Source organism: Diplotaxodon limnothrissa, linkage group LG10 (genome assembly GCF_057381915.1).
Source record: "Diplotaxodon limnothrissa isolate DT_005_m linkage group LG10, D_limnothrissa_male_GT1.1, whole genome shotgun sequence".
Taxonomy (NCBI): domain Eukaryota; kingdom Metazoa; phylum Chordata; class Actinopteri; order Cichliformes; family Cichlidae; genus Diplotaxodon; species Diplotaxodon limnothrissa.
In genome coordinates, this window is record NC_140605.1 from 9,094,788 (window position 1) to 9,117,605 (window position 22,818).

A 22,818-nucleotide genomic window follows, 5' to 3' on the forward strand; every position below is an offset into this window, starting at 1 on the left:
AATTTATAGCAATAAGAAGTTCTGTACTTCTCAAGTACAATATATGCACAAGATTATAAGATATTACGGACAACTATGGCTGCTGTGTTTTGCAATTCTATACACAACTTACAGTAAGAGCGGATGAACAAATTGCTGTTTTGGTCACAGCAAGTCATAATTTACATCACAGGACCACTTTAAAAACAGTCCACAGGATCCATACTAAAACTGTACGGTGGTTGAAATGATCAGCGTTGAATTTTAATACGTTTATTAAGGAGAACTTGTTATACAACTGCAATTCTTCGGCTTAATAAATCAAACATAATTAAAAGCACTTGGTTGATTACTTGTATTTTTTTTTAAAACATCTGTAACATGTTATATAAAGTGAAATTAAATTTGTGAACTGGATCATAGACTGTGCCCAAATTCAGGGGCTACATCCTTCGAAGGACCTGGCCTTCCCGGTCTATGTAGGCCGCGTAGGTTGGAAGGGCAAGGCTGTTAAATTGGACGGTCTAGCCTACGACGTGTGGTTTCTGTTACCTAGCAACCACGACATAAGCAGCTACACCTGTGGTGGATGGCATGTTCGACAGTATACGTGGTTTGTCATATTTTATTTACATTATTACATCTATGTAAGCAGTTTCCCCAGTCTAAAAACATGTATGTATGCATCAGATCAGAGTATTCATTCATTCACACACACACAGTCTTCCAATTTGTTTTTATACACTATTATTTTTGTTTTAGGAATTAGCATACACCTATTTCTCAGTCAAATTTGTTCATAAGGAAACATCATAAATGAAGTTCTTACTGCTCACATGCCACTCGGTTGCTTCCACTGAGTGTACTAACTACAGAGAGCCAAGATATGAATATGAATAGTTTCCAAAATGTCAAGCATATTTTCTTTATAGTGCATTTATGTGTTTAATCAACTGACCTGGTGAAGGTGCAATAAATATATTATGAATGCCAAGACGGAAAATATGTTATCAATTTTGCCCGTCTCTTACCTTAGACACGGAGGCTTGCACATGCTCAGTCTCAGCCTGCGCCTGAAGCAGCTCCTGTCTTAGTTCTGTCAGCTCCACTCCCAGCTTGTCTCTCTCAGTGTGGGCTGTCTTCAGCAGAGTCTGCAGCTCAGTGTTGTCACTGGCACTTTGCATAGCCTTCAACTCAGTCACTTTTTGCCTCTCAATGTCCACCTGTGCCTTCAACCTGTTGTTTTCCAGTCTCAGACCCTCAGCTGTTGCCCTCTGGTCTTCTGCAGCTTGAGCTGCCTGACCTCCGGCTTCCAGCTCTCTGTCCAACTGGGCTTGCAACCTGTCTAACTCCTCTCTGAGGCAGCGCACCTGGCTCTGGGCCTCCTGGTGCTCCTCCTCCAGGGCCCGCAAGCTGCCCGTTAGTTGCTGCTGGATGTCTACTAGCTTCTCCCGTTCAAAGCGTGAACTCTCTACCAGCTCAGCATACCTCTGCTCCAGTTCGACCAGTCTAGGCCTCTGGCTACCCAGCTCCTCCTCCCTCTGGGCCTGAGCCTGCTCCTGAAGCCGGACAGAGAGCGTTTCATTCTTTTGGGCCAATACCTCCAGACGCTCTCTCTGCTGTTGAAGTGAGGTCTGCAGGAGTTGTTTCTCCTCAACCAGACGCTCGTTCTCAGCTGTCAGCTCCTGCACCACTTGCTGCTGGTCAGCCAGCTCCTGTATTGTTGCCTGCAGTTCCTCCGATGTGCTGTGGTGGCTCTCCTCCATCTTGTGAATCTGTTCGGTTAGGCTCTGCAAGGAGATGTCCTGACCTCTGGCACTGTTAACTGCGCCTGCTTGATCAGTGCTCCCACTGACACCACTGCTTGCTGATTCTGAGCGTGATGGGATCTTCTCAAACTCTGAGGAGTCAGGTGACGGTGACCCCTTGGTGATGTCAGAACTGGAAGATCCAGAGGTTTTGAGTGGGCTGGCAGTAGAGGGGAGACTATGCTGTTGCGGAGCTGAAGAGTCTGAGGACAGGCCATTCACCAGAGGCTTGGAGGAAGTGCTTGTGTTTGTACTACAGATAGAAGATGCCTCCAAGCTAAGCAACTTCTCCTTCAGTGCCTGATTCTCCTCTCTGAGGGCTGCCAGCTCCCTCAGCTCTCCAACCAGCACAAGGGCCTCCCCCACCTGTCCTTGCTCGCGATCGGCTGCAGGTTCTTGAGGTGAAACAGAATTGGATGAGGGTGAGGAGGAAGCAGAAGAGGCTTTACCCTTACAGCGTTGCAACTCCATCCTGAGATTGCTGATCTCTAGGTCTTTAGCCTTTGCCTCAGCAAGAAGCTCCTTCACCTGGCTTTCCAGAATACTCTTTTCTTGGCCCTCTGCATCTGCACGAGATTTGGCTGAATTACGGGTCTGTCTTGTCATGGTCGAGAGGCTGGAAGTGCTGGCACTGGAAACCAGTCTCTTTGTGGAATTGCTCTTCAGCTGGTCCCTTAGAGAGCTGCGGTCTCTTGTTATGGCAGAGGGCATTTCTCTAGGAGCAGGGATTCCAGACTTCTTGACAGTTTGTGCACCTGAAAAACACACAAAGAAGTATATAATGAAACGGTGTTTAATTATCCAGTGGCAAAACTGATTTATAAGTGTAAACAATTTTTTCCCTTCGCTTTGTCAGCTAAAAGGCCACTTTAACAGACTGTGTTGGGGACCAATTGTTATAAAGACTTAAATGCCAAAACAAATCTAAGCCTCTACATCTGATAGCTGCTAAAATCATAACTATAACCTTCAAACAAAACTGAGTGGCTACATAAGTAGAACCACTGAAAATTTCATAAAACCAATACAAACAATATTATTTACAAGGATCAAACTTGTTAATTGTGTTTAATAGCTAAAGTGGATCAAATACTCATTTAATTTGAAACTGAAAAATACAAAGAAACAAAAGAGTCCACTTGGACTACAAATGTAAATCCTGTGATGATACAGAGTCCAGATTCATAATTTGTGATTCATGCATCAAACTTGTTCTTTGTAGTATTATCATGTAGCAGGCTTCACACTGACAAGTGGAGGTTAACAGAATCAACATACCCCCATGCTAGAACCAGGAATTTGTTAACATCATGTGATGACACTAACTGAACAGACAGTGCATCGCATTCATACTTGTATTATTCAGCACATGGTCACTATACCCTATTCACATATTGTTCTCTGTTTGGACAACAGTACATTTGCCTGACACTGTCTGTTGCTCGCTGTAACCATTCATGACTGCAGCAGAGCCTAACTGCATCAATGTGGGCTGCAGCCACGAGGCCTTTCTAGACCCCTCTCAAATATGAAGAGTATTTACTGATGCCTCGCATGAGTTGTGTGCCGCCTGAAAACGCTGTATTGTTTGTTTTCAGATCGTCAGCAAACAGCAAAACGGACACAAGGGGCCTGCTTGTTTCAAAGGATGACAAAGGTCCCTGTGCACGTGGAGCAATCAGGCACAGAACAGTTTAAGCAGAGCACAGACAGAGACAGCACTGTCTCTCTCTCTCTCATACATGCAGCTTCATCATCAAGCCCCCAAAGCAAAGGCTAGACAGGCATCCTGTGAGAGGAGACGGATCATCACCCAGAGCAACATGCGCACACACTTCAAGCAAAGACGCATACAAAATGGAAAAAACAAATGGACTCGTTTTGAATGGAAATCCTATACCTCCGTGGTTTTTTTTTAATACTGTGCCATTGATAGGCTCTGTACACAGACTACCCCCTCATTCAATTAGGTAGGTAGGCAGAAGCTGCCAACACTGGCACAATTTCTGGGGTACAAAGCTGTTTAAGATTCCTGCAGTGAGAAGCCTTGCTTCGAAAGCAGAGTGGTAAAATCATATCAACTGTGTCAAAGTTTTCAGTGAAAATCCTTAAACAATCAGATTTGAAAGACAACTGTAGACTATGCAAATGAAGAATAGTAGCATGGGCTCTGGACACTGTGTGTTGTCACTCCTTAAAAGATCTGCCACGTGCCTCAAATGAAGGGATGCTACGGTTTTCTTTCCAAGCTCCTTAGATGCTACAGTTTATAAATGCAGAACTTCTTATCCTGTCAGGTGAACTGAGACCCAGATCTTCACAAAGAGCCAAAGAACTGCATCAACATTCACAGTTACATGTCTGCATTTCACAGATGATGAACCCATGACTGACAGAATGAGGACAGAAAGCACTCCTAAAGTCCCATGAAAGATGTTAACATAAAATAAACCCTGAATGTTTACTACATTTTACTATGCACTTCTCGAAGCACCATCCACACGTGGGAGGCAAAGAAACACCTACCAACTCATATTCTAATGATGGGTGCTAATAAAGAGAGGCTAAATAGGTCTATGTGAGAGAGAGTCTGGAGTGATTAAGATCAGGCTATTTCCTTGAGAATGACTGATGCCAAGAATGGGACTGTGGGCCAGCCTTCCATTTGCTGTCCCTTCATCTTCTGTTTTCTTCTTGCTCTTAGTGAATAAAACCCAGATGGAGCACATGAACTCACTCATCTTTAGATCACCCACCTCTTTAACCATGACATCACCACAGCTGCTTCATGTGCACAGAGAAATGACACCAGTCTCAATGCCAGCAGTTAGCACATGCAAAAAGAGACACTAAATAGCCACTAGTATACAGAGTCCGGTAGTTACAGAACCAAGCCTTCGATGCAAGGCTCCATATCAGAGGTGCTTTGCACTCCAATGTATCCAAATTCTACCAATTACCATTAATTAAAACCACTTATAGTATGTTTCAGTTAGAAACATTACAGTCAACAAAAGACTGATATTTACATCTGCAATAATTTATATGTGGTGATGGTTTTGTTCCACAAGCTATCTATTCTGCTATGTGGATAAATGGAAATTCAGAGGCAGGGAGAGCAGAAGCAGGACCTCCCCAGGATCCAGGACCTCAGGAAAGTAAGAGCTGGGGTGGCAGTGGTTACAAAGTGGCTTGGAAATACATGCTGATAGAGTTTTAATAGCATGCTCTATATGAGATTTGGTAATTGGATGAGTAGCAGACTACTGATTGGCATTGAGATCAGCTTATTGTCTGGGATTTATGGCAGGTACAGAACAGGTTGAACTTCCTTAAGGTTACTGAGCATTTGGTATTACTGCTGACAGGTGACAGTATTTTTTTTTTTTTTAAACATTTACTACTACAGTTAGTTTTTTTCCATGACACTAGCTGGAGAATATTTATTATTTTATACTCAAACTACCATCCTAATTGGCTAAATGTGGAAGGACTCCCTGAGAAGAAAGAGTAAATTAGAATGTGGTCAATGATATAAAATATGATAGCTGAAGAGTTTTTACTGAGACAATATAGTTGACATGGACATGAAAAGGCACTTATAATATTATTTCCTTATAAATAACAGGGGTTTCACAAATGTTGAAGAACCAAGAAAGTAAACAAAAGAACTATTAAAAAAAATTAACCATCACGTTTTCTGAGAGTAAAACATACCACTTAGTTTACAGACTAATGAAAGAAAGAAAGTAGGTGTGTTAACATCACTAATTAGGTGTCCCTCCCATCACTAAATTCACACACCACATTACAGCAATTTGACTGTTCAGTCAAAGCGGTAATATTAACTGAGGGCATGAACTGCAGAGAAAGCACAGCACAGACTTTATAGTTTTCAGGGCACATTAAAAACTTGTACTTCTAATTACTCTATTAATGTGCAAGAACTACATTTACTTTAGGGTCTTCAAAGAATAACATTTCCACTGTGGGTGTGCAAGTGCAAACCTTTCACAAATCAAAGTTAAAGCAGAGATAGTTAGCGGTTATCTTCCCCTTAATTTATTACAGTCTTTGATGTAGGTTGGCTCAGATCCAGAATCTTTTATAGCTACATCTGAGAAGAACTACTAAATTGATGAAAAGGAGTGGAATGGGCAGGTAAATGACATACTGACTGTACCTCTTCTAGAAAGGAATAAATCTGCATGCAGCCAATGAGACCAACTCTTATTAATAGGGAGATAAAACTACTGGGAAAAGCCAGCTTTGAACAAAAAGGAGGGAATCTTTCCCAGAGCACTTTCACTGTTATATTCAGTGTATCGGGAACCGTTTTAGCCCTCTTGTCACAAATATTAACGTGTTGATTATAGCTGCCCTGGAATTTTCATATACAAGCTATACCACCACTGTTTATACAGCAACTACAAAAACAGCATGCATGTTATTGTGGAGACTGCCCACATGAAATAAATGTGTTGTTTACATTAACTAATTATCTAACTGACTCAAACAGAATGACTTCCAGTAGCGCAAACTTTTAAAAAAAAGTCATCACATTAATGCAGAGTGCAGGCTTTTTTTTTTTTGCTAATGAAGATAAGCTTTCAAATCACAGTAGGAGCCGTGTGGATGGACACAGTCCAGCACTGACCAGTCAACTGCAGCTCGCCTGACAGCCAGCCAGCTAAGAGGTGACAGAGTGCACAGTGAGCAGAATGCACAAAGCCTTCAATTTACAGAGCAGCAGGATCATGGGTGAAGAGTCATGGTGAAATAATGACTGCAGGTGGTCAAGTGTCAGACAGTTGGCACCTGAAATGACGCATTGGCACCGTCACCATAATAAACAAGCTTTGGAAGAGAATCTCTTACTGCCACCCAGCAGTCTTCTCCTCTGGCTTTGAGGAAATGTGATGTGCAGTTTTCCAGTCAGGTGGAAGAAGAAAGGAGAGACGGAAACACAGTCTGTGTGTTTGGACTTCCTGTTGTCCCACTGACAGGACATGAAATAGGTCAACAGGCGCCCTTCAGTCAGATACCAGGACTCAGGCATTCCTTTCTTCTTACCAAAGAGGAAGATAGACAAAACTGAGGCTCCACACTGACTGAGCAGAGATTAGTGTGGATGCTGAACTGTGTTACAACAGCCAGTCAACCACTAAAAACTATTAAAATTCTTTTTTTAAAACATAAACATGCTTTGGAATATAGCACAAACATGTGTTTCACAACAATTCCTTAAAATTCCTCTTTTTTAAACTTGCTCTCATTCAAGGAGCATATTTAATGCAATAAGACAATTGATAATATCCAAATAATTGAAGCTCCTTCAAGCAAGTCTCACTACAGTCTAACACCTGTCTTAAAAAGCATTCAAGTACAAAGACAATTTGAATTGTTATCTGCATTTGGGATACCCCCCCAGAAAACAAAACACAACACCTTGTTCATGTTACTTTTACTGTTACTTTGAACACCAATAAATATTTAAAATTATTACTTTGTAACACCAGATTTTAAGAGGTTTTTGTTTTTTTAAACCAATATCAGAAAATGCTTCTAAGTGGTTGGCGAGCTGCTCTGCCATCAGGTTTATGGCAGTGCAATTGTAAAAAGTAGACTCCATTCAAACTTTTATTACTAGGCTGAAATTAAGGCAATGAACTGCTCATTTACTCATAGACACAGAGCCTCCTGGAAAGCATCAAGCCTCCCTAGTCTCCTCTGTAAGCAGAAGTGCAGAAAAATACCCCATTAATCTAACGCCCTTGGTGTAACCTGCCAGCAGGTGACATGTTAATCAACTCTGCCAGCAACTGACCGGGCAAACCTTCCACCCAGTCTTTGAAGAAGACATAATGTGTGCCAGACTGAGCTGAGATACTCGTTTCTGCCCAAAAAGTGTACAGCTCTGTGCTTCCTCTGCAACTCAGCAGGGAGGTGCACCGTGAGAGCTGGCAAGCCAAAGAGGGACACTTGGCCTGAGTTCTTTGGCTCCTTTAATCATCTTGATTGAATCGTTGCAACTGGCCTGCATGTGAAGACTTTTAACACAGCGCCCTTATGCTGATCCACTCAGCTTCACATTACTTATAGAGCCAATACCCTACAAAGAAATCCAATAGCACAAGCCATGAGCAGGCCAAGTGAGAGGGAGGATTTCTCTATGCATGGAAAATAGTTTAACACTGGACTCATAGAAGGATCATATGGCATTTTACATGCTAATGAGTTTAAGGGATCAGCCGGTGTGATGGGTAATAGGTTGTCATGAGTATTACTTGATTTAAGCTTCTGATGATTTCCATCTGAGCGTTAGTCCTTTAGAATGACTACTACTGACTTGGGCTGAATTAATCATCTGTGATTTGCTCTCCTGGAGTAATCACAACAAGGCAATAAAGCAACATATCCTGGAATTATTATGGAAAAAAAATAGAAACTGAATTAGCAACTTTACAACTTCTAATCTTAAATTACACAGAGGAACTTTGGCAGTTTCGGCTGGCCAGAATTAAATGGATAATCAAAAGAAAGGAAACTAATTTTATATAATAATGCAATACATCTATGCACAGTTCAGCTTTAATGAACTACTAATGCAAATTCAAAATATGAGCTACCTCTAACCAAGTCTGCTGATTTTCCAGGGGACTGAAAGGACAACAATATTAGCCATGGCTCACAACGCACAATCACTCACAAACTCACCATGTTCTCAGCACCACTGAGGGTACCGAGTGAGTGATCCTTGTTGTTCCATTTTCTAGTATGACCGGACACTAGGGTAGAGATTATTAACAAGATGACACCCAGTACAAAGTGACAGTTGTGTGAGCTTTCTTTGGCCTGTTGTTCTCAAGACAAAAACTGGGCTAACATTGACAGAAAGGCCAGGATTATCATTCCCAGACTGAGGATGAACCACAGCCAGCTGCTGACAGATATACAAACCACATCAAGTCAAGTTTGATTTGGTATGCATTGAACACACAATCACAGGCTTAGTGGCTTGCATGTCAGATCCAGCATTCTTGTAATGGTGTCCGTGTCATATATGTATTGTTAGTTGCTCTATCATAAATTTCGGAGTTTTATAAGCTCAGGGATGAAGGCAAAAAGAACAACAACAAAAAAGTATCAACTTTGATGTCCAGGCTACAGCCTCTGTTACACAAACAGGACATTTAGACAGCACACACGTCCCGTTGCAAACACAAAGTACTACAGCATGGATGGTGTATTTACTGTACCAATTGCCAGCTGCCACGGAAAATGTGACTGGTGTAACTTCCTCACAGTGTAACTTCCTCACGGTGTCCTGACTATCAGAAGTTGGACAAATGTGCTTCCTCATCGTAAATCCCTGCTCTGCGTCAATTTACTCTGATATGCCATTCACATGGCACGTTATTCCGTGCCCTTCCACATTCTTTGACTTGGAGCGAAAGTCTGAAATGAAACCGAGTAAAGCTGTGTGAATCCTAAAAACTTGAGTCCATGGAGCGTTCTTCTACTTAAATATACGAAAATACATCTTCTGTGTCAGTTCACAAAGACTCACACACAAACATACAAAAAAAATGTGTGAAAACAAGAAAAGAAATTTTCAATACTGAAACAAGTCTATTTATCCACACATACACTGTAGACAGCTAAAGGTAACGGCATTTCGATTGGTGTTTTAAGTCATTCCAAATTAAACATAAGAGCCCTGATGTTGCTGTACCACTAATACACTGAGTGTGGACAGAAAGAACAGTGTTATTGTAATGACAACATGCCAAAATGCCACATAAATATTAGGCTCCTCTACATTTTTGGCCATGTCCTCACACATTACAGCTACCTCCAAGCATTCCAATCAAAATTCTGCAGAGACCACAAATGTGTGAAATTCCCATTTTTGACCATATGAAAATCACAACAATCTATTTGACCTCATTACACAAACATGTTTTAACCTTTTTTTAAACAATTCCTGAGCCCCAAACATGTATAATTTATTGAGTTGTAGGCCCGAAAATAGACCCACTGTTATTGGACCATATTTCACAGATGATTCATCAACAGCCGACAGCTCGCTGACCACAGGTTTGGCTGCTCTCCTGGTCAGGAGAGAGGAAGCCTTGTTGCAGTAGTAGCCATCAGTGTGGTTTGCTCGTGATAACGACCCGCTTATCACTGCAGCAGACAGCTCACTCCTTAGACTTCCACTTGAGAGATAACACCATCAATCAAATCAGAACAAGTTCCTCCTGTTCCCACATTTCTTTCCATTCTTCAGGCACCAGAGCGGTTATTCGCTTTTTAAAATCCCAGTCTGACAAACCTCATCTGGCCTAACTGTCAGGGTGTATCAGAAAGCTAATGGAGGAATTACAAACTTCACTGTTTTTGTCCATCAACATATTGTTGTTTAGCAGATGGTGACTGGTGACTTTATTAAGGCCTAAGTATCTTTTTTTTCTGTGCATCATTTGCCTTATAGCTTTTGGCATATCTTGATGTCAAGAAAAGGCATAATAAAAATATTTCAATATTTCATTTGTGATAATAGCTCAGTGTGGGTAGTTAATAAAAATAGGCCCTTCAATAGCTAATATAGCTGAAGGAATGTTTAATTTCATAATGTAGGTTCATGTGGGACGCTGGACCAATCATCATCGAGTACATACTGCATTTAGTAACTGCATCGTTTAAGCACTTCTCTTAACTAAAAGAGAATAATTGATTATTACTCCATATTACCAGTTCACTCTAATTCATTTCCACCACGCATACTTCTACACTACCTGTAAAACTGTACTTTGCACCCACATGTTGCTTAGTAAACAGGTAACATTTTGTGAGATCAAAGGTAACATTAATTTCTTAGTTCTGCTTTTAAATTCAGTATCAGCAATCTTTTGTGTATAATGCATTAACTGTGTGCTCCATGCGGTATGTACACTGGAAAGACCTAATCTTGTCAAGCAAGCTGCAGCCTGCAACCACTGCCTTCCAATCTGAGCCTTCTGTGCTTTATCATCCAACAACACATGCCACTGCTATGAAATGATGCAGCTTACGCCCACGACTGATAAAATACTGTATGTGTGTGTGTGTGTGTGTGTGAGAGAGTGCGTGTCAATGACTTGGGTCTCTGCAGAGCCATGTCTAAACTTGCAAATATAATCACATAAGCGAATAAAGATGTGATTAATGTCTTTGTTTAATATTTTATATTAAGAGGCTCTGCACATAAGATGCTATGCTAATTTTGTTACAGAAATGTTGAAAGCTTAAGATGTGAAATGTCCTGGTTGTCTGAAGATCAGCACAAAGTGCTGCTGAGAGCAGTTCAGAGGGACTGAAATAGGAATCTTACAGTGGCACAATGAACTCGGGGATGTGAGCGTAATGATCTCCTCTGGCAGGTTCCCTCATGCTTACTGACAGGCAAACCTAACTCGGTACTTGCCCTTCGCATATATACAAACACAGATCTGTGCTGTCTGACTAAATGCAGAAACACACCAGATCCAAAACCACACAGACATAACGTAGAAGAAGAAAGCAGCAACAAACTTGTAACACGCTTAAACAGCTTCTGTAGCTCCAGGCCACATTCAGCCAGCGCTACAGTCAGCACTCATTAATCAGGACTTGTCTGTTAAATGTACTTACATATTGCAAATAGTATTTAGAAATAGTCCATCTTTCTTGGTTTGTTTTTTTTTTTAACTGAGAAGACAAACGAAACACAAAGATGTGATGCTGAGGTAAACCACGATACAAGAAGCAGACCTGACTCCGTTTCCTCCTGCCTCCCTGCTTGGTTCCCCATGTTGGTCCGCTCCGCCGCTCCCACACTCCACACCAGGGCAGACTAATCCAAGAGTCCGTGGCTGCGGGGGTAGAGGTGTGTGCGCGCGCACGAGTGGTGGGCTTGTTTCTTCTGTTCAGCACCCAAAATCAGCACCACATAGAGAGGACGCAATAAGAGATGTGAAATCCTTCTTATTCTTCCTTCTTTTCTCCTCTCTTTGCCAGGACTATACGAGTCTGTGTGTCTGCATGAGCATGTGTGAGGAGACGGGCTGCTGTCCCATCAATGAGTGAGTGTACGTGAAAGCGTGCGAGTTTGTCCTCCAGGATGGTGACAGTTTGTCACACTGGCAGGCGGGCAGGCAGGCAGGGAGCGTCGTGTGCACCTCATTATAGTACTGATGACTGGAATCAGCTCAGAGGAGGCGTGGCTTCCTCAGCCAGACACAAAACCCCCCCGCAGAAACACACACTTTAACACACCTCCTCTCTCTGCTGCCAGTCAGTTTACTCTCACTAGTACCAGCTGAACAATGGAGAGATGATCTGTCCCTCAGTGGAACAAAAAAGGACAAGTATGAGCCAAAGAAGAGGGTGGAGGGAAGTAGGAAGGAAAGAGAAGCAGGAGCAAAGGAAAGGCAACATTTGTAATTTTTGGCAGATGGTGGCAGCTTGTCTTTTCTTTTCAAACTTTCTTCCATGCCTGCTCCCACATACAGATTTATAAAAATATAAAGAAGAGAAAAGTCTTCAAAAATGGGAAAAGGAGATGCGGGTGTGAGGAGTGTGTGTCAGGGGCCACCACAAGCTTTCACTAGCATTTTCCCTACAGTGCACCCAGCAGGGAACAATAGCATGTGCATGTATGTGGGTTCACCTACATGTAAAAAGCTGGGAGGGGGTGATGGTCTAGCTTTGGTGTTTGTTCTGTCTTCTCTCATTCACAATATAAGTACAAAACTGTAAAGGAGAATAAAGTATGATCAACTATAGTAGCCTCTTCTTTAGGCTCCTAAATGTTGAATAGATTAGAATATACCTGTGTGTCAAAATAGCCTGTACTCTAATATGTAAGATCTGACTCTGAGACCCCAAAACATCAAATGCACATGGATGTATTTCTTCAAAATTAACATTCATTTTTGCTGCACTATATATTTTTTTTAAGCTACACGTGACACAGATAAGCACTGATATTTTTAGGAGTATGAGAGTCTCTGTTGCATAAGCTGAGAGCTGCTGGATTATTTTCTTTCTGCTCAAAAGAACTATAGAAATGTACTGATAAGCAGAATAATAATGCAAAGGTCATTTATAGTTGTGCATTTTTAGTTGAATATAGTTTTGAATTAGAAAATATTATTAACAGAGAAGCCATTTAAAAATTCTCTAGTAGCTGCAAGGAAGATCTAGTTTGCTACACGATTCTGCCCACGTCAGCCTGAATATTCAGCCCTTTGATACAACACTGTACGGGTCTTTTCATATCATATGATTGTTGCATAAACTGCTTATACAGCTTCCTCTTCCTTTCCTAATATTTTCTTCTCTCCTCTTGGAGCAGCACATCCACCTTGGTAAACAAACATGCCTCTAATCCAACTAAGAATGTTCTCCTCACTGCAGGATGTTCATCTCTGCGGGTCCAAGAGACCTCTTTCAAAATTTGGCAAGACCACTGCTCTTTGTCTAGTGTCTTTCGGTGACTCGCTGGGGTCACGGGCTTCTACACAGAGGAATTTCAAACTTTGAGCCAAAACTCTGGCCAGCAAACCTAAAAAGCGCAAAATGCATTTAGCCTGAGTTGATCCCAGATACAAGAGCAAAGCTATAACTGCTTAACGTAAGCTTCTTTTCCACTGTATGCAAAATAAATAGAGAACACAATCATACCGTTTTATGATCATTATGGGAGACAAAAGGAAGAGATAAACAGTAATGCTACTTTTTTTAATACTCTCTGTAGATACGGTAAGCATATACAGTCCTGTGAAAAAGTATCAGCCTCATGTCTTATGTTTTATGCATATTTCTCACACAGATCATCATCAGATCATGTTCAGATATTAGACAAGGTTAACCTGTGTAAATACCAAATTTGATTTTTGGATAATAATTTCATTTATTAGGGGACAAAAACTATTCAAAGCTACCCAGTCCTGTGTGAAAAAAGTATTTACTGCATTTCTTAAATCACAAATTAATTATAAATAAACACACTTTTATTTATAAAAGTTAAATTCACACCTGATTACTGAAAACTAGTTTAATCAAAGAATCCCCTAAACAGAACCTGTCTGACAAAGTGAAGCAGGGCAAAAGATCTCAAAAAGCAACACATCTTGCTACAAACGAAAGAAAAGGAAACAAAGTCACTGACATGTATCAATATGGAAATGAAGTGAACCACAGTGAGATCCATCTACATCCATCCACAAATGGAGAAACTGTGGAACAGTGATGAACTTTCCTTGGAGTGACTGCACTACCAAAATTACATCAAGGGCACATGTCATACATATTGCCTTGAAAAAACAGCAATTCATGTAAAACTAACACTAAATATTATAAAAAGAACATCATACCAACAGTCAAACATGGTGGTGGTAGTGTGATGGTCTGGGGATGCCTCACTGCTTCAGGACATGGATGACTTGTTATAATAGATGGAATCTATAATTCTGTATATAATTATAATTGCAGGGTTATAATTCTCTCTATAACCCTGATGGAGAGTGTCCAGTCATCAGTTTGTGCCCTGAAGCTTGGGTTATGTGGCAGGACAATCTGAAACACATCAGCACGTCCACCTCTGCATGGCTAACCCCCCCCCCCCGGAAAATTACGATTTTTGGGACGACTTGGTCAAATGTTGCTTCTGAATGAGTTTGCACAGGGCATTCATGTTAAAAAAAAAAAAAAAAAAAAAAAAAAAAACAAACAAACAAAAAAAAAACGCTGCACAACAAGAAGGGTGGAACAAAATTCCTCCACATTGACATGAATGACTCACTGGAAGTTATCACAAATACTTGATTTGCAGGTCTTGCTGATAAGAGTAGCACAACCAGTTTTTAGGTATAGGAGCCAATTACTTTTTCACATAGGGGCAGGCAGATTTAGATAGCTTTTTCCTTTATTGAATGAAATCATCATAGGAGATTTCTTATATAAATAAATTGATTTGAGCCATGTAAACACTGAATTATATTGTAAAGGTGCAAAACTGTGTCATATCATATTATTGCCATATTCATATCATATCTTGCCTTTTGTATTTCAGGTTATCTTTGTGTATTATTAATTACGGCTTGATGATCCGAAACATGTAAGTGTGACAAATATAAAAATAAAAAACCCACTAAGGAATCAGGAAGAGTGCAAATACTTTTTCACTGCACTGTATGTCTCACGGCTTTTCATTGTGTCTGTTTGCTATGGCTGACTGCTTATGCTGAATGAGGTGTCTCAGTGGACTGTAACACGTTTGATTAATTTATCTGACATGTACTGTATGAGGAGTTCTAGGACCATACCAGTTTTCCTCCTGCCTGACGCAAGCAGACAGGGCCCTGCTGGGACCATGTGCTATGGCTGAGTGTGGTGTCTGGGTTGTGCATAGTAAAATTTACAGACAGTATGGGGTCCATAGTACCTGAAGCACACCTCTGTCTCCTGGCTCTGCAGATCATTGACCCTTAACCATTATCTGACATCTTCTTTTTCTTCAGACAGTGAATTCAGGCACTATTAGAAAACTGACACAAGCTATAAACTCATTAATAGAAAACAAAGTCAAACTCTATCAGGTTTAGCCAGCCAACCTCAACTCCATCACTGTATGACAGGCAAGTTCACAAAGAAGACACTGGATGTTAATGAATAACTATAGTATTCACACTAATAATGAAAACTTGTCTCTTGTAAATCATCTGCCTCCACCCAAAGAGTATTCCTCGAGTAGTGCTGATCATCACACCAATAACCTTTGCATAGCCCACCTATAAAAATACCCTCCCTCTATGAGAAAGCTTGTCAGTATAGTCTCCTGAGTTACACTGGGAAAGCACTGCACTGACATGTCATTAGGAGAATTGCAGAAGAAACACAAAACACATTAAGGTGTCTGTACTTAAAAATGTCCCGCTCTCAAAAACTCCTCATGTTGGTTGGAGTCGTCAACCTTGATGTAAAAAGCGACACAGCCTACAAAATCTACACAAAGGGAGTAAGAATGAGATACGATCCGATATGAGATCAAATACGGCAATAATATGACATGATGACAAAGTCTTGCACTTTTACAATACAATTCAGCTCAAATCAATTTATATAAGAAATCTCCTATGATATTGGCTGGCACATTATCGCAGGTATAACACATGATGACAATTAGATATATTAGATAAAAATGTATAAGAAAGCATCATATATGCATGTACAATGACTACAGCTACAGTACATCTCAAACCTATTTATACAACAAACCTACATTACATTATTATATTAATAAGAGATAACATCTTATGACAGTCATTGCTACTTATAAAGTCAGTGTTGCTCAATCTCTCTCACTGGTATAACCACTAAACATCACGTGACATGAAAACATGTGATCAATAAAGGATAAATTAAGGTGGATAAACCCCTAACTAAACAAGAACTCTGATCACATCAGTGACCAGAGTGAACACATTGGCTGCACAGATGTGAAAGAAAGCTGTGATCCTTAGATGCTCCCATTTATAAAGTTATGCATTTTCAGTCCCGAACATGCTTTTTATTTATAGAGCAGGGCAGCTTCATCTCCCCTGTTCTTGCTCACTCCACAGGGACCCCTCTGAGTGAAAGCTTTACTGAATTATTGATTAGGAGTTTTAAATAAGTCATCAGGATGAGGCTGGGTTTTAACCCGTTGTCTAACAGCATGGCACAGTTGGTAAAGTGCCAGAGGGGATAAGGGGATAGACTCCATTAGCAAAAATAACAGTTTTGATTCATTACTATGACATGCTGTGAGGGTGGGCCACAGCTTGCATGGGACAGACAAAGGTGGGTTAAGACTGGCAGTCAGAGGAGCTTTTTTTAAGAGACTGCTGTGAGTGTGCCTCTGCCCCATGACTCCATATTTTTCCCCATTACATCTTCCCTACTCAGTATGACTCCATTCTCTCTAATCTTATGAAGTAATGCAGTGTTTCAAGCAGCTCCAGAGTGATGCATAATTTGCAATACAAACCCAATAACTAAGCAGATAATAACTACACAGAGATGATATTTTTTTTCAAAGATTATAATAAAACAGTTTAAATCTATTCAGTTCTATGGAAAGAAATATCACAGATCAGTTTCTAAAAAAGACTGTAGACTGTTGCATGAAGGTGAATTTGCTCCCTAATTAGCGCAAGAATTATGTTGTTTATCTTCCAAAAGTGTGCACGATATCACATCTGACCCACTTCTCATGAATCTCCAAAAATAATAAATTATGCATTAGTTCTTATTCAACAATAATATTCTTTACTGACTTTTGCAAAAAAAAATATGAGGTTACCATATGGGACAAACGACTGTGCACTGCTTAATCGTTTCCAAAATCCACGTGTGTGTTTTCCTTTTTTTTTTTTCTTTTCTTCTATTTTTTTTTTTTTTTTTTTTTTAAAAAGGAAACTGAAACCTGCCTGAAACCACAGGCACAAAATATAGGTGAGAAAAGACTCAATTTACTGTTTGACGCATGTGATGACAGTTCTGCTGCAATGTGCCTTAGAGCCCAGTAAGCCTTGATAGCTTGATGGCTTCATGTCAGTACGTAATGTCACTTATTCGCTAGGGAGCAGCTCATGTGCTTATAACCCACATGAAAGCTGACGGTATCACTAAGGCAAGCCTGATGACACATTACAGCATCAAAGTCAACATTTTTATCCCAAAATGTCACAATGCAAATGTTGAATATTTCACTTCTCTGCACACTCAAAAAGTAAATCTTCTTCAAGCAGATATTTACTCTCCTTCCACATCAATAAATGCAAACATCCAAGACATTTCTGAGCATTACATCACAAACGGTTTGAAAGGCCACAAAGCATCACCCCAATCTATATTCAAAGCCTGTCATTCCCCGCTGTGAGACTATTTTGGAATTCTGATTTAGTATTGGAAGCAGCAAGCTAAATGATAATTGCCGAAAGCTGTATTCAGGGCTGACCATCGCTGCTATTTCATGTGTCACATTTCATTCTCAGCATGCTCAATGGCTTTGCTTTTTTGACACGTTTGACACATCCACTTGTGTATCTTCTTATGTCTTGACGTGCTCCGCCTCACTGCAGGTGCAGAACAACACAGATGGCCTGAAGGGAATCATACAGCAAAAACATCCACTCTTGTCACGTTTGTCCTACAACTACACACAAGGTCAGAATATGCCTGTTAGCCTGGGGTTCTTTTAAGAAGTTAATCTCAACTCAGTGAAAGCAGAGTTCATATTTTGATGAAATCTATTTGAAGAGACGAACATATTTGGGGATTTGGGCACATAAAAAAATGAAGATGATAAAATCTTTCAGATGTTTTCATTTCTGCACATGAACTAGACGCCAGTTAAGATCAGCAACTTGGCTGAAAAACAATCTAAGTGATCTTTGTGTTACACAAAAAGATTATATTTTCGCTGATATAAAACACAGTCTTACCCTCCTGACAACCAGCCTATTCATTTATGTCCTTTGTAACGGACACTTGTTTTTGCTCTTATTTTTGACTTATTCGAACTACCCTACCAAGTCCTGGTTTACTAAATAGAGGACATCCTGGGCTTTCCACTGATATCTTATCTGTTTTTTGGGTGGCCTCCTTTAGCTCCAAAGAGGCAGGAAATCACAAAAAAGTTCAATGGGAACATTCTTTTTTTCCTTGGTTCTCATTTGAATATGACAGCATCACAACCATATTTTAAAGAGGTTTTCCTCTACGGTATATCTCTGTATTCAAATGGAATTGGATACTAGAAATTTCCAAGCAAAACTAGGTCAAAGCAAGTTTGTAATGAATTTATCATGAATAGCATAAATTGGGCATCTGTTCTTGTCCTTGGGTGTGAAAATGCTTTGAAAAAGCAAACTTTGGTTAATTAGAGCTCAATCCGGTGAAAGCTGATCATGGTCTAATTGTGTATGAAAGAGCTGAGAGCCTCACTTGGCTGTGGTTTCTGAGCTCCTCGGGAGTCTTTTGTCAAATAGAATTCAATTATCTGCGCTTCTGCACAAGAGCCCTTTGAAGAAGAAATTCACCAGAGCACAGCATCCACACACTGTTTGGATGGGCTGCCATAAACAAACACAGCTTTCTCCCACACTAAGGGTATGCACAACATTAATTACTGCAAACAAATCCCTGTCATTATCACCCATCATATTTGTTCTACATGTAATATGCATTTTGCCATCATGTAGCTGTTCTGTTTAATAGCCAATGCAAAGTTTAATATCACCACACAAGGTCATGGATAACAAGATACTTGCATTTGAATTTACTAAAAGGTAAAAAGTACTACACTGAGCCACCATATGCTCCCCAATTAGCATTGATCATTTAGTCAACACCATCTTAGCGCTAAAACTAAACCTAACATTCAACCTAGACATCTTTCAGTCTGGGCAGAATGTCCTATTTCAAACATTCAAATGTTCATTATATAGCTACTGCTGACCCTGTGCATTCTGTTATTGAATAGCCAAAATTTTAATCACAAATTTACAAATTTTTAATTTTTCCTCTCTATTTCATCCAAATACTTATCAATAAAATCTAAATTTTATGTAGTGAAATGTCTCACGAACCCCTAATACTTCTCAGCAGCTCTTACAATTATGCTCTTGTTTACACACCATATTTATTAAAAGCAGTGTTGTTGTACAAACCGGATTGCATAAAAGTTGGGACACTAAACAAATTGTGAATAAAAACTGAATGCAATGATGTGGCGATAGCAAATGTCAATATTTTATTCAGAATAGAACGTAGATGACAGATCAAAAGTTTAATCCGAGAAAATGTATAATTTCAAAGGAAAAATATGTTGATTCAAAATTACACGTTGTCAACAAATCCCAAAAAAGTTGGGACAAGCAGCAATAAGAGGCTGGAAAAAGTAAATTTGAGCATAACGAAGAGCTGGAAGACCAATTAACACTAATTAGGTTAATTGGCAACATGATTGGGTATAAAAAGAGCTTCTAAGAGTGGCAGTGTCTCTCAGAAGCCAAGATGGGTAAAGGATCACCAATTCCCACAATGTTGCGCAGAAAGATAGTGAAGCAATATCAGAAAGGTGTTACCCAGCGAAAAATTGCAAAGACTTTGCAGTTATCATCATCAACTGTACATAACATCATCCAAAGATTCAGAGAATCTGGAACAATCTCTGTGCGTAAGGGTCAAGGGCTACTGTGATACTGGATGCCCGTGATCTTCGGGCCCTTAAACGACACTGCACCACAAACAGGAATGCTACTGTAAAGGAAATCACAGAATGGGCTCAGGAATACTTCCAGAAACTATTGTCAGTGAACACAATCCACTGTGCCATCCGCCATTGCCAGCTGAAACTCTACAGTGCAAAGAAGAAGCCATTTCTAAGCAAGATCCACAAGCTCAGGCGTTTTCACTGGGCCAGGGATGATTTAAAATGGAGTGTGGCAAAATGGAAGACTGCTCTGTGGTCAGACGAGTCACGATTCGAAGTTCTTTTTGGAAATGTGGGACGCCATGTCATCCGGACCAAAGAAGACAAGGACAACCCAAGTTGTTATCAACGCTCAGTTCAGAAGCCTGCATCTCTGATGGTATGGGGTTGCATGAGTGTGTGTGGCATGGGCAGCTTGCATGTCTGGAAAGGCCCCATCAATGCAGAAAAATATATTCAGGTTCTGGAACAACATATGCTCCCATCCAGACGTCATCTCTTTCAGGGAAAACCCTGCATTTTTCAACAAGATAATGAGAGGCCACATTCTGCATCAATCACAACATCATTGCTGCGTAGGAGAAGGATCCGGGTACTGAAATGGCCAGTCTGCAGTCCAGATCTTTCACCTATTGAGAACATTTGGCGCATCATAAAGAGGAAGGTGCGACAAAGAAGGCCCAAGACGATTGAACAGTTAGAGGCCAGTATTAGACAAGAATGGGAGAGCATTCCTATTTCTAAACTTGAGAAACTGGTCTCCTCGGTCCCCAGACGTCTGTTGAGTGTTGTAAGAAGAAGGGGAGATGCCACACAGTGGTGAAAATGGCCTTGTCCCAACTTTTTTGGGATTTGTTGACACCATGATATTTTGAATCACCATATTTTCCCCTTAAAATGATAAATTTTCTCAGTTTCAACTTTTGTTCCATGATTTATGTTCTATTCTGAATAAAATATTGACATTTGCCATCTCCACACCGTTGCATTCAGTTTTTATTCACAATTTGTTTAGTGTCCCAACTTTTTTGGAATCCGGTTTGTAGCTGGAAAAATAAGACATCCTAAAATAGTACATCCTAGCAACATGTCTGACTGAGTATTTGTCTCAAACAGACTTATTATAGTTTTGTATTTTCTAATTAGTTTGTATTTTTATTTCATTTTGACTTTTCCTTTTTCAGTTCAGTTAGTTTACAGAGTGGATTTTCTTGTTTCAGTTTAGTTTTTATCATTTGAAAATGTTTAATTTTATTTTAGCTTTTATTAGTTCCAGTGTCAGTTTTAGTCTTTTTAATTATTGTATGCAGTAACCCACAGTTTTGTAGACATCCAAAATCTTAAGAAGCATATCCACCAATGTCTCATCAGGCAAGATGTAATAAATTTTGTTTTTACCAGACTAACAAAAACTTAAACTAAGGATATATTTTCTCTACCGAGGGCCAGTGCACAAAATGTGCAAAGGCCCAATTGGAATTGCTCTGTTTATTCTTTTTTATAATGCAAGTTTGTTTTCAAATTTCACAAATTGTTTCAGTTAGTTTAAATTTTTCTCAAACATCAATTTTTTTACTAAAATGTTTTTCATATCACAGTTTACAGTCTTAGTTTTGAGTTTCATTTTGTTAACTATAATAGCCTTTGTCCAAGTGCGTCTAAACATGTGATAGCCGTAGACAGAAAACTAAATGGCACTTGATGTAATCTAACATAATTTTGCCAACTGTAGAAATGTTTTCTTTGATTCATAAAAAAATTTGGATACTTATTAATTAAAAACAGATAAATAAATGAAATTTTGTGAACAATAAAGAGATCTTAATCCTCACTCTAACTGTGTAAAATGAAGACATTTCATAGGAAATGTCATGCATTCATTATGGTAATTGCTTCTTGGATTTACAGTTTCTGTCAATCTGCTGGTTGTATCAGCTCTCCTCTGACTCTGGTCTTCAGATTTGGGGAAATGAGGTCTGCCACAAGAACAGTGGATATTAGCTCAAGGAACTTAAGTCATCTTTTGCTAATGAAAATGCAAACAAACAGAAAAACAAACAAACACAAAACTCTACAACTAACAAACACCATGTTGAAGTTAATGTTAATTACACTTTTGCATTTTTAAAGTTGAAGTTTCACTATTTTTTATCATTTGCCCAAAGAGATTAAAAATAAATACAAGGACATTAACATATAAACAGCTAAATATGTTTATTCCAGTCCCACTTCAGATTTGGTATTATCAATCCACATAGTTATATTAGTATCCCCCCATCACTCAACCTTGACCTCTCCTCAAACCCAATTTCATCCAAAACATATCCTGCTGTTCAATTTGCTGAGCAGATGTGAGAAGAGACAGGTCATGAATCTGTCCAGTATCTAATGTTTGGACCAAAAGCTTGAGAGTCTCAGTACTTGGCCACCTGCACCTCACTAGTACCAACAAATTGTGAAAAAAAATATAGATACAAAAAATAAATGAATAAAAAGGGTAAGAAATAAAAAGAAGCATTTGTGAAGCTGCCAGTTCCCACCAGTAACTGGGAACCCATAACAGACAACTTTAGTAATGAAATGTGGCCCTCTAGTGGCTGCAAATAGTTAGCTCTTCAACTCTGACACAAAATATGCACTCTATGAATAAGAGTGCATATTTAATTAATATGTACTCTTAATTATAATAATTTATGAAGACATGCATCCTTTTCCTTTCATATTTTATACTGGGTCTTTTTTTCT

The 22,818-nt window shown here is 39.7% G+C and overlaps 1 protein-coding gene across 2 annotated transcripts in view; it reads right to left on the reverse strand.

Annotated features, from left to right (window-relative positions):
• The window catches only part of specc1 (sperm antigen with calponin homology and coiled-coil domains 1), a 79,663-nt gene that overhangs the window by 40,851 nt on the left and 15,994 nt on the right, over positions 1-22,818 (reverse strand). For both annotated transcript variants that reach the window (XM_085364341.1, XM_085364342.1), the window contains exon 4: positions 1,011-2,542. In XM_085364341.1, the coding sequence (XP_085220467.1) occupies positions 1,011-2,542 (1,532 nt within the window). The remainder of the gene's footprint in view (positions 1-1,010; positions 2,543-22,818) is intronic.